This window comes from Ascidia mentula, chromosome 4 (genome assembly GCF_947561715.1).
Source record: "Ascidia mentula chromosome 4, kaAscMent1.1, whole genome shotgun sequence".
Lineage (NCBI taxonomy): Eukaryota > Metazoa > Chordata > Ascidiacea > Phlebobranchia > Ascidiidae > Ascidia > Ascidia mentula.
In genome coordinates, this window is record NC_138569.1 from 17,918,426 (window position 1) to 17,932,228 (window position 13,803).

At 41.8% G+C, this 13,803-nt stretch overlaps 1 protein-coding gene across 1 annotated transcript in view; it reads left to right on the plus strand.

Annotated features, from left to right (window-relative positions):
• LOC145899069 (E3 ubiquitin-protein ligase UBR4-like) overlaps window positions 1-13,803 on the plus strand; it is a 47,802-nt gene that overhangs the window by 15,589 nt on the left and 18,410 nt on the right. The window contains exons 40-70 of the mRNA XM_082987781.1: window positions 453-601; window positions 760-835; window positions 901-1,056; window positions 1,355-1,590; window positions 1,859-2,053; window positions 2,394-2,570; window positions 3,285-3,455; window positions 3,695-3,890; window positions 4,017-4,064; window positions 4,147-4,299; window positions 4,510-4,571; window positions 4,724-4,888; window positions 5,164-5,281; window positions 5,365-5,496; window positions 5,696-5,763; window positions 5,829-5,975; window positions 6,429-6,602; window positions 6,737-6,789; window positions 7,063-7,223; window positions 7,520-7,761; window positions 8,133-8,376; window positions 8,551-8,654; window positions 8,947-9,118; window positions 9,501-9,658; window positions 10,003-10,371; window positions 10,513-10,668; window positions 11,034-11,209; window positions 11,643-12,027; window positions 12,420-13,021; window positions 13,377-13,515; window positions 13,664-13,766. Of these exons, the coding sequence (XP_082843907.1) occupies window positions 453-601; window positions 760-835; window positions 901-1,056; window positions 1,355-1,590; window positions 1,859-2,053; window positions 2,394-2,570; window positions 3,285-3,455; window positions 3,695-3,890; window positions 4,017-4,064; window positions 4,147-4,299; window positions 4,510-4,571; window positions 4,724-4,888; window positions 5,164-5,281; window positions 5,365-5,496; window positions 5,696-5,763; window positions 5,829-5,975; window positions 6,429-6,602; window positions 6,737-6,789; window positions 7,063-7,223; window positions 7,520-7,761; window positions 8,133-8,376; window positions 8,551-8,654; window positions 8,947-9,118; window positions 9,501-9,658; window positions 10,003-10,371; window positions 10,513-10,668; window positions 11,034-11,209; window positions 11,643-12,027; window positions 12,420-13,021; window positions 13,377-13,515; window positions 13,664-13,766 (5,487 nt within the window). The remainder of the gene's footprint in view (window positions 1-452; window positions 602-759; window positions 836-900; window positions 1,057-1,354; window positions 1,591-1,858; window positions 2,054-2,393; window positions 2,571-3,284; window positions 3,456-3,694; window positions 3,891-4,016; window positions 4,065-4,146; window positions 4,300-4,509; window positions 4,572-4,723; window positions 4,889-5,163; window positions 5,282-5,364; window positions 5,497-5,695; window positions 5,764-5,828; window positions 5,976-6,428; window positions 6,603-6,736; window positions 6,790-7,062; window positions 7,224-7,519; window positions 7,762-8,132; window positions 8,377-8,550; window positions 8,655-8,946; window positions 9,119-9,500; window positions 9,659-10,002; window positions 10,372-10,512; window positions 10,669-11,033; window positions 11,210-11,642; window positions 12,028-12,419; window positions 13,022-13,376; window positions 13,516-13,663; window positions 13,767-13,803) is intronic.

Sequence of the window (13,803 nt, forward strand, 5' to 3'; positions counted from 1 at the left end):
TATGGCGCCTCATTTGACGACTGTATTTACCACAGGCATGGCTTTAATTTGAATTCAGAATATGAAAACGAATTATTCATAGCTACAACTGTTATAGGCTGCATAAATGTGTATATTGCATCAACACCCAAGACCTGTTTCGACCTGTAAGGTCTCATCAGTGCAGCTGTTGAGTGGCACTGTGCTAGCTTTCACACTAGCAGGCGCACTAGTCTCCACTTAGTGGTGACTTTCGGTCAACGTCGATCTGCAGGGTATACTAGGTACTGAACAACAGAGACGACGAACCACTGTGGAGCGCACTATGGTCGAAACAGTGCGTGTACACACCCTGTCTGCAGCTTTGCAATATTATGGCGTTTTTTGCACATAAATGTAAAGTATATATATTAAAAATAAATTTAAGTGATTGAAAGTTTCAAAGTCGTTATTTCAACCTGTATGTTGTTTAGCGAGCAGCACACTACGGGCCCTGAAGGCGATGGAAGATCTCCACAAACTACAGAAACCGACTGCAGTTGTCGACACGCTCATGGTACCGACTCTCGGGTCACAAGAGGGCGCCTTCGAAAACGTGAAAGCAAACTTCACTGGAGAACAAGTAAAAATTTTGAAAGGCAACGTTGGATATTGACACGTGTCGGCTGATGCATGGGATGCAGCAGTTTAAAGCTTTAGATTTTTAAATACTTTAGTAGCATCGCATGATTTAGCAATGACCTTAGGTGACCTACCTGTAAACTTAAATTCTTTGCACAGGGTCAAACCATCAGGCAGTTGATCAACGCTCGTTATATCCGCAGGGTGGCGATGTGTTGCTTGGCAACGGCCTCAGGTTTGTGGAAAATTTCCCAAACTGCCCACAAACAATTTATTAACTAAATCGCGTACACTGTGCAGGACGTAGACAGCATTTGGCTGTGAGTCACGAAAGGACGAAGGTGACGCTCCTGCAACTTTCGGCTCTTCTTAAGCAGGCCAACGTGAGCAAGCGAAAGTTGACCTTGACCAGACTATCGACAACCGCCATGCCTTTTTCTGTCACAACCATTACTGGTGAGTTTTCGTACATGGCAAGATCTCGAACCAAATCACAAAAACTATTTTTGTGTTTATGCCAAAGTGCCATTTATTTGACTGAAAAGCTATCTTTCATATGCATTTATCATACCTTTTTTGAAACAAACAGCTATTATAATGATGGACAGTGAACCTTTTCAATTTGTCACTATAGGATTAATTTGTAAACATTGGTGTCCGAGTTTTGCTTGGATACTGTCTTATTATAATATATCTGCAATATTTTTTCAAAAAAGACAAATACACATCTAAACGCGCGTCTTTCATTTTACAGCTAACCCGTCTAATGAAGAAGCTTTGGCTGTGTGCGGCCTCAAAGACTGCCACGTTCTCACATTCGCCTCCACGTCAGCGGCGGTCGTGCCTTCGGGTTCGGTCACCCAACATCTTGTACTCCACCCCCAGCTCGCAACAAACAACTACATAATAAGAGCAGTGTGGCTGCCAGCTTCACCATGCATGCTTGCACTGGTCACGGCAGATTTTATCAAGATATATGACCTGGCCAAGGTAATTGCTGGTACAATGTAAGACTTACTGACATCCAGTAATGGTTTCTGAATTTTAACCCCTATAGCGACTAGAGACTGAACTGACAGCATTGTGCCTTGTTCGATGTATTGATATAGTAGGTATGGTTGCATATAGAAATAGTGTCAAGTGCTGTGTAATCTGTTAACCGCTTGCATCACTGGTTACACAAACTGTTTTCCCGTTACCTCCTTTGAAACAAAGTATATTTCATGATACGAAGCATGGAAATATATTTTTAACGCAGGACATCCTTTCACCGTGTTTTTACCTTCTTTTGCCCACCGGTAAAATCCGCGACGCCACTTTCATTGGAGGAATGCAGTCCGACGACCAGACCCGTATCGTGGTGATGTCATCGACTGGATACATTTACACACAAATGCTTAACGACGAGAGCTTGGCTGTGCACGGCACCTTTTACCTTACAGACGTGCTAACGGTTAGTGATCTGTTGATAAACTTATCTTCGAACTAAACGTGCCTTGAAACTCAACTTATATGAAATTTATGAACATTTTACAATCACTTGAGCACCAAGACAAGTTGTTTTCAAACTACATTGTTTTTCACGGTTTGCCACTGCAAAAAAGGGCATTTCGACAGTCGAGTGGTCTAGTTGTGCGTTGTACAATCTGCAACGTTGTAAACCGGGCCACTGTGTATAGACCAAAAACACCAAAATACTAAACGAGCAGCTTCTTTTTTACTAAAACACATATTTGGGATCGTCAGCTTCTACGTGGTAAAATGGTAGACGTCAAAGGCCATCTTTTGATCAGGTAAACCACGAACACCTGAAGGAGAGCGGAGGTCAAGTGGGCGGTGGTGGAATCTCGATGTACTATTCCCACTCTCTCAAACTTCTGTTCTTCAGCTACGGAAATGGGAAAAATTTCGCGGCTTCTCTCGACTCCAAACTGGAAAAGTCCGCGACTCTATTTCAAATCGAATATAAGGTACGCAGGGTTCGTTTTTGGAGTTGTTGCGACCCGTTTTTGAGATTATTGCGATGCAACACGCTGCAGATTATAAGGCGCCGCATTCTTCTTTATCTGATCATTCATACACGCAACAAGCACTGATGCAAACAACGTTGTTAACGTTTCTTGGCAATGTCAACGACTATTTTCTTTCAATCCTCGTATTTTTTCAAGCCACTATTGCGGAAGTCAATGAAACGATGGCGATGTATTACGATTACGAAACAAATATTAGGAGTTAAAAACAGCAGGTTTTAAGCGTAATGCACAGTCGCGAACGAAGCAAAATTTAAGTATTGGAATTTAAGTTGTAACGTTTTTGCGATACGTTTTTTTACCGCTAATTCGAACCCTGAGGTACGTTTTAGGCGATTGACCGTGCGCATAATCAAGTATGACCATTTTTTTTTGGACTACCATTTGGGTGGCAAAATGAAATTTAGGAATTACGAAACATTTTGACTTTTGTTGGGGCAACCGCGTACATATTGTCAGTTGTTTATTCGAGATTGCATAAAAAAAACACTTACAAAATTGGTTCAAGGATCAAAACTTAAAAAAGTAGTTAGAGGTATATTTTTTATCCAAAATCGTTTTGTTGGTTATTATTCCAATTATATTCTGTCACAACAGTTTCCAAGCAAAAAAGCGTAAACTTCCCTATATATTTTACTACACCAGTTTTCGCAGGCGAGCAACGGCGGCGGTGGTGGTGGTTCGGGTAGGAACGGATCGAACGCATTGTACGAATGGTCGGAAGTCGTCAACCACACCGGCCTCATATTCTCCTTCTCACAATCTCAAGGTTGTCCGGTTGTGGTCATGGTCGAACCTGACCAGATATCCATGCAAGAAATAAAGGTATGTTTGATTTTCTGGTGGGTTCCCGTATACGGTAAAGTGGTGTTCGATGAAGCATGTCACGTGAAATATCAACCTATGCAGTGTGATGTGGGCTCACAAAGACTTAGCTTGTTTGAAAATATTATGTGCAAAATCTAGCGATGAAACGAAGTTAAAATCACGAAAAACACTTGGTCAGTGGTTGCAGTTCAACTTATTGCAAAAGTCCCCCCACAATGCAGCGTTTTGTTGCGCAGGGTGTGTCTGCCAAAGCCAAGATCCAGGACCTGGTGGCCGTTAGACACGCGGGTTCTTCAGCTACTCCTAAGGAACCTGGTGAACGAACAACAATCATCGTGCTGTGTGAGGACGGGTCGTTGAGAATCTACCTTGCATCGGATGAACATACCGGATTCTGGCTGCAGCCCAAGCTACAACCTACCACTGTTCTTGGTGGGTAAAATGCTTTGTTCCTGTCATGAATTTTGTGAAAAGGGCGTTTTTTGTCCATGAAACTTGAGCTGTCTTCTGTTATTTGCATGATTCATTGGACTCACGAATGATACAACTTTGTTACAGGTTCTGTGAGTTCAAGTAGAAAAAAACAAGCCGCCCATTCCAGTAAAGGTAAGTTCGCCAGTTGTCAACAACTTGCACAGTAAAATGAGTTGCCTAAGATACACTCACCGTAACTCTGCGTCTCCTACAGCGACCGAGAAGGAAGGTGAACCAGAGGAAGTCTCGTTTCCGATCGATTTCTTTGAACATTGTCAGGTTTTCAATAACAACGATATCGAGTTTGGTGGCGACCCCCTTCAGGTTTACAACACTGCACAAATTAAGAACCGACTTAACAGCACTGGTAAGCACTGAAAACACGTTGATCTTTTTCGTAATTTTGACATCAGAAGCGGTTCAAAGTACTTTCTCTGATTGTGATTTGCCAAAATTTCACACTGATTTTAGTAATCTGTTCTTAGGTTAGATTGGCGAAACACCGCTAAGCCGTTATTAAGTCGTGTAGTTAAGCCAAATCTTACTTTTAAATTTATGAACTCGTTTACCATTGCAGGCATGTACATTATGGACAAATCCATCTTCGCCATCAAGATCATAAACAAGAGTTCTAACATGGTGAGTATCATAGGTTGCCAAAGCCAATATTTTCTCGGAAATATCCAAGATTTTAGTGTTCAAATCTGCAGAAAAAGAGTGCTTAAATAACTGGGAATGTTTTAGGGTTTGCACCTTACCAGACAGGATTACCCTGTAATATATTCCTTCAGGTTATCACCGGTTTGAGAGTTCTGGTGGGAAGCAAAGGACCTCTCACCGCCCCAACTAGTTTCTACATAGACCAGAGATATGTGGGTCTCGGTCCTCGCATTACTCGACCCAGATGGTTTGATTTGCCTCTCACACGAGCCGAATCCATCGCTTACAACACGGAGGTAGGTGTTTGTGAAAACAACTAAATCGTATGTAGATATGGAGATACTCATCGCGATGTGTTAAATGCAAGCTTGTGAGAGGTTTAAACAGAAATTGGTTTTCGTTTTTTGCAACGTATTTTTGCTGTACAACCAAATTCAATCTCTATAGTTCCTTTTCATGTAGAAAGCTGTGACACAAAAACGTAGAAGACTTTTCAAAAATCAATTAAGCACTGTATTGGTCTCGTTTTGCTGTCGGTTCAATTTAAAACAATATATTTGTCGGTGTTCAGCTCGTGCTTACGTGCGGGCCATCGGAACATCCAGATGATCACAATATTGTAGACAGCATCAAAGTTTACGGGAAAACTAAAGAGGCGTTCGGATGGCCACAAGACGAACCGACCGCAGGTAATTAACTACATCTAAATTGCAACAAATCTCCAACGCAAATGGAGAGGAGGACGATATATTGGTAAGGTTTTTTTTTTCAGGTAAGAGCTCGTCGGCCACTGGTGGATCAAAACAAGCCAGCAAACCCGTTGCCACTAGTAACGGTAGCGACGCGGAATCGGATATTTCTGGCGCATCTCAATCACCTGCCACAGCTAACGTAACAAGCACAGGTTAGCAGGATAAGTGCTCTTTCTATAACGAGTTAGGCAGATTTTTAATGTTTGTTTGACTTTCGGGTACCTCTAATTTTTCTATGTGCAAATTAGTTGTCCGTCCTCGGCGTAAGTTTTTACTATGGGTGTTGTCCGTTTCTCTAAATATGACCAATTCATTTAAGTTTACTTTCTATTCTAAAAATCTTTTGTACAGGTGTTGCTGACGAGTTCCTGCAGTCCTGCCTGATTGCGCTTAACAATGCTTTCTTCGACAAATTTAAGGTGCGCAAAATTTCCTCAAATCAACGAAAATACAACCCGAAATAACTCGAAAAACTCACTCGCAGGAATCCAAGGAGCAAACGTTGCATGAAATGGCGGTATCCGGTACATCTGATTTACTCACCGAACCTCTGTCTTCCCGACTTTACCTCTCCGTGAAATGTTTAATGAAGAAGTTGTTTACGACCAAAGCCCAATGCTATCAGTTCATGGCAAGTACTTTAAATAACTGAAGTGAAAAATTGTTTGATCAAATCATCAGCCAACGTATCCTTGTATTGTCATTCTATTAGAAAGTATGTCAGCATTTATTCCAATGCTCATTGTGCTTACGACTGTATTTAGTTCAAATTCAAATAATTCGGCTGCGCTCCCAAAAGTGTCAATCGTCTAACTAACACACTTGAACATTTTGATACTAACAGCAACGGTCTTAGAGGCTGGGGCTTTAAGAGCCGTTACACGCACTAAGATGCGACTGAAACAAAGTGACCCAATAGTGGTCATCTCTTCGTGCGTTTTTCTTCGTTGTTTTAGCGCCGTTACCGCATTTTACGTTGTAACGCCATTTGCAGCTCCTGAAGAAGCTAGAATAAGCTCGCGAAAGCTCGTGCAAATAAAGTGCACCATCAGTTACTAAAGTTAACAACACTATAACCTTGCAGGATGAGGTTCTCGTCAAACACGCGGCCGAAGAGCTTAAGAACGAAGGAAGTGGAAATGGAAATCTGATTGACGAGGATTCGTTCCAACGTTGTCTCTACCACCTCTCAACCATCGCTCGACGTCGTCCTTACAATCTCACTGCTTTGAAACTTAGCGATGCCGATGACATGCTGGTAAGAAATTGGATATAACGTTTCAAAGCCACAATTAATCGCTTCGCTTCTACGTTTTTTACCTGGAACAAAATACGCAATAGATGCATTTAATTTAGCATAGTTTTTCTTGGTTTAACTCAGTAATTTTTCAGGTCATTGACCTCGAAGCGACTGATCATGACGAAGTCCAACCCAAATCCGAGAGGTGAGTAACCTCCTCTAGATTTACTACACAAATATAGTGTAAAAATGTGACAAAAGTTTGTTGCTGCACAAAACGCCCAAATGACCAGCAGTTTAAAGAATAGATCCAATAATGTGTTTTTTACATTGAGCTGCACACGAGGCTACTGTTTCAACCTAATAGCTGCACTGGTGATACCTGTTTGGTCGAAACAGTGTCCCTGTCTGCGACTGACTATAAAAAACAAGCAGTTTAATTTACAATCACATTGTAACCTTCTACTTTGCTTTTTAGTGTGTTCCACGAGACCCTACTGCGACGGATTATGTGCGCTTTCCGTAGGCTTCTTGCCAACAAACCTCGCAGCAAACTTCTTGTACCCTCGTGCCTTCCTGGTTTGACTCGAGTTGAAATGACCGTAAAAATAATCATCGACATCATACACGCTATCACGGGTTTGTACGATTTCTATGTATGGTTCGTGAGATACCGCATTGTTTAAAACTACTCGTTTTTTTTATCAATGGATAAATTTATGATGAAAATAGTTCGACATGATTATAGTTATATATATCCGAAAATATGAATATATTTAGGGCCCAGATCTTTACACCACAACAATTATAAGTTTTTTGCCTTTTTTGTAAGGCTGGGATCCTTCAATAAATTTCTATACATTGCACTTTTTTTTCCATAAGTCGAAAAATTTTACCAAATAAGCGTAAAAATCTAAACCCACGACATCGCACAGCTTCGGTACCAAGCACAACGACGACAGCCAACGATATCTACTACAACCTGCTCTCGCACGCCAACTCGCGGGTGAGCTATGCGGCGAAAACCGCGCTCATCCGACTTCTGCGCGTCAAATCGGATCAGCAACGTGAAGGTGGGGGTTCGGTGATGCGGAGTTGCAGCAAGTCGTCGGATACACCACCGAGCACCCGATCCGCGTCACCACCTTCGGTTGAATCCAGTCAAGCCATTACTCAGGCAAGTGTTATTTGGTTAGGGGTAAAGGGAGTTTTTAATACTTTGCATCCACGGCGATTGAAATGTGCTGGGGCCTATCTGGACTTAAGTTAGTTTGTTTTTGATAAAATGTGCTGTGTAAACACTGAACAGGTACGCATTTAATAAGTGGTTTGTTACTAATACTGTTTGTATTTTGTCGAAAATTTAAGTGCGGACGCCTGCTTTCCTAGTTTTCGAAGACTAACATTTATTCACAGTATTCGTATCTGTTCTTAACTGTGCACACGTTGCATTGGGCGTTAAAAATCGTTCATAGTGGTCTTGGGATTGGTTTCCAGTATTTTTATCGATCTCAATCATTCCTAAATCCATGCATTGCATAAACGCAGATGGGAACTGGGCAAGGAGTCCCACTTGCGTTAGGTGTGGGGAGAGGTGGAAGATTGGCCCAAGTTCTGAGGAACGGACCCGGTTCGCATATAAGTAGTCACGCTACTGGTGGAGGAACAATATACGATGACGACGACGATGATGATGACGATGACGAAGATGATGACGACAACGATGATGACGAAGACGACGGTGATAATGACGACGATGACGAAAACGACAACTACGTTGACTTGGGTGCGGGTGAGTGAATGTGTTGTAATGCTCACTGTGGGGTTTCGACTTGAACGTATTTTGACAAATGAAATTTGTATCAAGAAAATAGCAGATATAACAAGTTATGAAATAAATATATTTCTCAATTGAAAACCTTGCAAAACGACTTCATGACAGTTGTTGAATATATTTTAACAATAGATGATGTTGCCATAGCAATAGACGAGCAACTACGTCATCAGGAGGAAGAGGAGGACATGGAGATCGAACAAAACGTAATTGAGAATGACCAGCGATTTTTCGAGGTAAATTTTTGGTGGGAAATCATTTAAACATATATGTTTAAAATATAGCTTAAATTTACTGTACATTTCTTGTGATGTTCGTGTCATTGCCAAAGCACATATCATTTGGAAAATGTAATTTACACATCAACACCATAGCTATCCCTCACTATCACGAAAGATTACGTTTTCTTGTTCCAATCAACACATTTGCCGATCAGCCAGGTGGTGAAACCGTGCAACGGCTACCACTCAAGACATAGAAATCGTTTGTTTCCTGGTCAGTTCCGGCAAAACTGATTTTCTTCGACAGGAAATGCTTCCCGACGCGGGTCCAGACGCGGCAGAGGAATACGCTCGACTTTTCGGTCACAACGAACCCGGCCCACCCGAGGATGGAAATAGGGGAGGTGAACGAATGGCCGAATCCCGGTCCCTCGCTATTGACGTCATGCGAGCGATGGCGGCCGAAGCTGAAAATGGCGGTAGGTTGATTTGCAATGTTTGCTTCGGTAAATTTGGCAGCAACGTTGCTCCAAATATTTACAAATTACAAGAATTGCAGATAGTATTAGTATCTTTTAAAGAAAAAACCTGATGCATCTCTGTGTTTATCATTCTGCTATATATTGACATGGGCTCTTTTCCCAACTAATGCAAAATTCACATGGAAAATCAAACCTAAAGCTTTAATACGTTACCTGATGGGAAGGAATATTCGGGAAATGTCTATCATGACATCAAATCCCAACAAATGAATGCATTTTTACAGCTGGCGAGTAATAAGTCAAAAGCCTTCATGAATTTGTATGAACGCTTTGTGCAGCTTGTCGCAGAAAACCAAGATTCAAACCTTTTATCGTTCAGCTGTAAACATGGACGAACACAACAATTTGGAGAATATGTTGATGAGGATGGACTTTCCGAATCTTTTGCCTCCGGATGTGGAGGACGACGAGGCGATGGTGGAATACGCAATCGCCCTCAGTCTTCAGCAGCAAGAGCGACAGGAGCAACAACACTCAGTAAGTTTGGTTTAAACTATTTTCATTCTGCTGTGAATTAGTAGAGTAAACTATTTTATGTCGGACATGGTGGTTTAAAAAAAACTGCTCCGGCCAATGTATATTGTGAAAATGTGCGTGGATCCTTACAACATGATGTAACTTAAGGGAGCAACTTTATCAGCAGCTTGGTAGAAACTTTTCTGACCTTGAAATTTTCCTGATAGAAAATCTTTAGTTTGAAAAAAATGCAATAAGTTTACAGATGTTTTGTATTTTACAAACAATTTGTGACACGCCAAGTCAACAAAATCTTCAATTAATTATTGGGACTGATACAACTTGACGGATTAAATGTTTATCAGGGAGCTGCCCCTGCGAATAACAATCCACCTGAGCAAGCTGGAGCCCAAGCAGGAAGAAGTCGCACTCCTTCGGAAGACGGAAGCTCAAGCGCAAGCGACGCAGGGGAACAACTTCCGGACATAAATCCGGAGGAGGAAGAGCTGCGTGAGATATCCCATGAAGAACAGGAGGAAATTAAGGAACAAAAAGAGCGGGATGCAGAGTGTTTGGAGGAAGATAGGGATCGTGTACCGCCGTGTAGAAGAGTGGAGAGCGCGATCGGTGTTGGGAGGCTGAGCGAGATGAGGATTGCTCTCTTGTGGGATTTGTTCCAGCGAATTGAGGAAGTGAAGAAGATTGGTGGTGAAAAGTGTATCCCGTATTTTCAGGTAAAAATAAATATCTTTAAATCCAATAGCTGCAAAGTTTGTGTCAGAAACAGGGATTTTCATTCACAAGAAAACCACCTACACCCGTGTCAAAAATGTTCACATGTGAGCTCGTTGTGATCTTGGAACCTGTTTTCTCAGGTACTCTCCACTCTCATATCAGGCCTGAACTTCAGTGAAGAATCACACATTTCCATCCACCGACGAATCGTCACAAAAATCGTGGAGGAATTAAATGGAGAAATGAAGACCCAAGAATCGGAAAATAGTATCGCCGCCTGCACTCCTTCCCATGAGGTGAATAAGTCTGTAAGGTTCATTACGCTAGAAATTAACGCTAGATTGAAGCAACAAGCCTCTGATGTGAGCAGATTTATTTGATTTCGATTATGTGCTATAAGTATTGTCAGTTTTAGAGAGTCAAATTTTCTCTCAGAATTAATATGTAAGTCCCACACTGAAAAATTTCAAAACAAATTACGTAAAAATGTGGAAAACTTGCGGTTTCATTGCATTCATAGTACACATATCGGTTTTCTAATGAGCATATCACTTATTTGAAATGATCGAATTTAAAAGTCATATGCCTTATTTCTAAAAATTGAAATGAAACCAAGCGCCTATGTGCGTTACAACCGACTTACTAGAATCGCGACTTTCAGGTGTTCGTTGTTATGATGCGCCTGCTGAGCGTGATGATGTCGAAGTCTCACACCATCCCTTCAAACAAAGATGGTGACGGTGGGGACCGCATGGAATTCCCCACTACGATTTACCAACAAACCACCAAGATTTTGGCTCAACTCGGCATCAAGGATTTGTGTTTTAACTTGCTTGGGTAATATTTCTGTTTGTGAGGTGGACATACTCGTGGAACCGCGGAATCCGCTTGGGATTTTGAGGCGTTTCTAAAGTTACTTTAGCCTGTCCTGTGCTCATTTTTTTGAATTTGATCTTTCGCTTGACCAAAAGGGCCCTCCACTTTACTAAAAAGACCAAAAAAAAAAGAATCTGTACGATGGTCCTGCCGGTGGACCACTAGCCGTTTTAATATCCATTTGTGCCAGCGGTGATAAAAGTATCAAACGAGGTTTAAACTTCACAACGGAAAAACGAGGATGTTTGTTGTTTTTCAACTGAGCTTCAAATAATAAAAACTGTGGTCCTTATCACGGCTTTTGAACAGAAAATACATCATTTCGCGCAATTTCAGCTAAACAGAAACGTTTTTAAATATACCCAAAGAAAAAACGTTTTTTTCGTATTCACAGCACGCTGTACAAAGACGAGTGGAAGAGCAAGGCAGACGCGAAGAGGTCGAGTTCCGAAGAAGCTGTTACACCTTCCTCAACATCCTCCCTTCTCAAATCCGTCCCACATCCTCACGCAACCGATATGAGTCCATTCTTTCTGCAACAATACGTTCAAAGCCACGCGGGCATTATTTTCCAGCCCTACTTACGTCTTATCACTGAGATGGCGTTGAATTTGGCGTACCAGGTGCGCAAAACCTACACTGCTGGGGGCGCTGATGTAGCGTCAGTCTTTGGAGCTGACTGGCGCCACCTGCTGAGCGATTTTATGCTCTTTGCCGACATGCCGTCGTTGGTGAAAAGGCGAGCACGCAAGCTTCTTCTCTACATCACCGGATCAAAGGTGCGTTGTGATTTATGAATGTGATTGTAAAGAAATCCGCGATGTTACAACGTTACCGTTCCACTCGTATCTCTACAAAAAACTATGTATTTCAAGTTGAAATATGATCAAATAAACGAATACTGGAGGTTAAGCTTTCAGGTAACAATAAACTGCGCCTGACATAAATTCTCAAATATGATGGCTGTCCAGTGTCCATCGCTAGTTTTAACTGCCGAAACTGAAAAGTTTTGTGTTATCTGGCGCAGCATTGTACCGTGCAAATAGCGTCGCGCATTCCTTAAATTTGAACATAAATCATACTGATAAGTTTAAAGGCGTTTTTCTGAGGTAATTTGCTTCCGTTCTCGGTTCTTGCCAGGTATTTGAACACTTTTGTTGTCGTACAACAGGATAAATATAGGGAAGAACGCGACCTCCACGCGCTCCACTTTTACATGAACAAAAGTCGGGAGTTGTGCGAAAAGGAGGACGCGCTTCGGGAGAGCCAGGAGCGTGAAAAGGAGGAATCTTCATCGCGATCCGATTTCAATGCGGGACTCAACCTGACGTACAACGATCTGATAAAACTAGTCGACAAGATGAAGAAAAGTTGTGACATTGCGGAGAGCCGTGTGAGGAACTGGCAGAAGTACTGCATCTCGGATCCATCTTGTCTCCCGTTCCTCCTCAATACCAGTGTCCGGGCGGAGGAGAATGTCGCTTCCAGCACTCTCAAGCTCCTTCTCGCCGCTGTTTCCACGGAAACAACATCCGAGAAGAGCCGGAAATTGACGAAATCATCCTCGAAAGTGTCTGTGTCCTCTTCCAAGGCGAGCAAGGATGCTAAGTCCTCATCTTCCGGTGACGTTGCATTGAGCAAGCAGCTCTCTCTTCAGATCCTGGCCAACATCACGGATTCGAATCTTGTTGATTTCTTCCGACACTTCTTGCTGGAGATGAATTCTGCCTCGATCAGATGGAGCGCTCATGCGTTAGCTTTGAGTCTCTTCAGGTATAAATTAACCTTTAAACAGATGGTTTTGAGCGTAGATTCGAAATTCGTTGTGACGCGGTGTAAGATTTTTTATTTGTTTTTGTAAAATAATTACCTGTGTACTTATATATGATTAGTGGCATATTTACAGTAGAATATATTCAGTAATACGAATAGTAATACGTTAACCCAATACTAAGGTAATATGTTATTTTATATACGAAACTAGATAAAACGGATGAATGTGGATTTCATCAATATAACTAAACCGCGGCGTCCTGCAAAACTAAACAATTTTCCAACCTGGTTATTACATAACTCTACATGTTTATAGCAAACAATAAATTTAAATCGACGTTTTATTTTTTTAAAGGAACACTGACCCATCATGCCAACTCAGACTGGTTAACACTTTGTGGCAGCTCTGCTCACAAGCGCCATCTTACGGCGTGAAAGCGGCTCAATTTATTGACTTGCTCGGATACCTTTCTGTGAACCTGGGCCTTAAACACGTGCGTAGCTATATAGAAATCTATTTATCATAAAGTGTAATATGTTAGTATGATCTGTTGCACTTATTCTTATTTTGCCACCACTTGCAGACATAAACTTGTGTAAGTGGTGGATATGTCTGTTGCTTAATCGAATTTGTGTTCTCAGGACGCGGCAAAAGCTTTCACCGACGCCACGATGCAAGTGTTGCAACGACAAAATCGAATCCTTTCCAACCACCAGAACGCAATATTGTATAGCCAGCTTGCAAGTAAGACGAAAAAATAATGATAAACATAAAATACACA